Source organism: Mandrillus leucophaeus, unplaced genomic scaffold, assembly GCF_000951045.1.
Source record: "Mandrillus leucophaeus isolate KB7577 unplaced genomic scaffold, Mleu.le_1.0 Scaffold145, whole genome shotgun sequence".
Taxonomy (NCBI): Eukaryota; Metazoa; Chordata; class Mammalia; order Primates; family Cercopithecidae; genus Mandrillus; species Mandrillus leucophaeus.
The window spans coordinates 530,635-532,502 of record NW_012101421.1 but is presented as its reverse complement, the minus strand read 5'-3'; the positions used below and the strand labels follow the sequence as shown (position 1 = coordinate 532,502).

The window sequence follows — 1,868 nt, the reverse complement described above, 5'->3', positions numbered from 1 at the left end:
AGTTAAGGAGTAAGTTAAACTGTAACATCCAGGTTTTAAATAGTCTGTAACATTCCGTTTCTCTTTTAGATAATACTATGTACAACTTTCTCAATCAACAGAAGTATTTCTCTTCTGAAAAAACGGCTTTAAAATGTTCTATGTCTTTACCCCCACTTCCAAAGGCTGACATTTTCTTTTGGCACATAATAGCTAAACATAAATACTTACTTAATAATCCTCCCAACTTCTCTAGAGTCAAACACTGCTTTGATTTTAATTCTGCGATTTTTTACTTTTAAAAGCATGTCAGGTATCAAGCCCAGGCGTGTAGAGTTCTTAGCTATATGCTAAGAGACATGTAATCTTGGGAAACAGAAGTGGCTCCTGTGTTCTTGTTTGTGGGTTAGAAAAGCTAATAAAAGCATAACTTTAAAGAAAGTGAAAATGTTGTGGAAAATATAACCTGTGATTAAGATTACTTAATTCATTAACTAAAAAGAAATTCCAAACGGTTTTTAAAACTCATTTCTTTCTGGTTTATTTTTCTATGTAAAATACAACATAGACAGAAAACAACAAAAGAAGGAAATTGATAATCTTCACAATTTCATTTTAAAGTGTGGATTTGCACTGCACTCCTTTTAGAACTTATAATAAAGATTGAGCAATCAAATATAATATTCTTTAACAAGGGATGAAGCAGGGAAGTTTGTGATTATTAGGAAAATACAGGACTTACCATGAAGATGGCCAGAGCCCCTGTGGTTGTGGGCAAGAGCCCCATCATTGTCTCTGATTTCCCTGGTGAACAAGTCCAAGTGAGCCGCTGCTTCTATCCTGCCAGCCGTCTGCAGATGATGGCTAAGAAAAGCCCTCCGTGGCGTCTCGTCTCTGCTGCCTTCCGAAGGAGTCTACAGATGGTCTGTTATGCAGTCCCTCCCCACCCTAAACCAAGGGTAGGTCTCACCAGAAACGCTTGCATCACCTTTGCTCCCAGGTAAAAACTTAGCCACACCTCAATTCCTAAAGCAATGAAATCCTTTGTTGGAAGCTGAAAGAAAAGTTCACAGGCTAAAGACAAAGTTTAATAGGAAGGTACCAGATGAATAGTAAATTAATCATGATGCAGAAGTGCAAAAGCTAGTCCGGACTACACTTTGTCAGTGTTGATGTCTTATGGCTGAATCTAGCTGACTATGGTTACAATGAAAACCGAAAAGCAAAGCAAAACATACAAAATCCCCCAAAATCTAACTTGTAAAAGAGCATTTATTTTCAGCCTGAGTATGTGTGGGTAGATCTAAAGTTAAGCAAAATGTAGATGTTAAGAAATGATATATTTTATTGAAAGGCACTAAAAATATGAAGAAAAGAAAAACATCCCATTAAGCAACTACGAATGTAGGCTTTGAATTAAAAAAAAAAAGAAATAAAGTTGAACAGTTGTATGGTGCTTTGGATATTTGAAATATATAAATAATGCATTGCAAAATTACTCCACTAATATTCAAATGCCATCTTTTATGCTGTATTTCTTTTCATTTATAACTTTCAAAAAAGCCTAGATTGCCTAATAAGGTAGATTATCTTGATGCTCTTTTCATTACTCAAGACATTTTCCCCAGTGTGGTGAACCTGCTTGCTGTTACATAGTCGGAGGTGCTTAAATATTTCGACTCTAACTCAAGATAAAGCAGAGGGGAAAAATTACCAGCCCCATTTTAGCTACTTTGCTTATAACATTAGAATTTAAAGTACTTTTTACAGTTTCAGAAATATTGAAAGAAAGGTTTGGTGGAAGAGCAATTTTATCTTTGAAGTATTACACATCAGGTTTTAGAAACCACTTAATCACAGAGTGTTTTTGTTTTTTGCTTTTTTTGAAT

At 35.0% G+C, this 1,868-nt stretch overlaps 1 protein-coding gene across 1 annotated transcript in view; it reads right to left on the bottom strand.

Moving 5' to 3' along the window:
* Positions 1-883, bottom strand: part of DSG3 (desmoglein 3) — a 31,025-nt gene extending 30,142 nt beyond the window's left edge. The window contains exon 1 of the mRNA XM_011974371.1: positions 722-883. Coding sequence (XP_011829761.1) covers positions 722-769 — 48 coding nt within the window. The 5' untranslated portion in view covers positions 770-883. The remainder of the gene's footprint in view (positions 1-721) is intronic.
* Between the last annotated feature and the right edge of the window lie 985 nt (positions 884-1,868).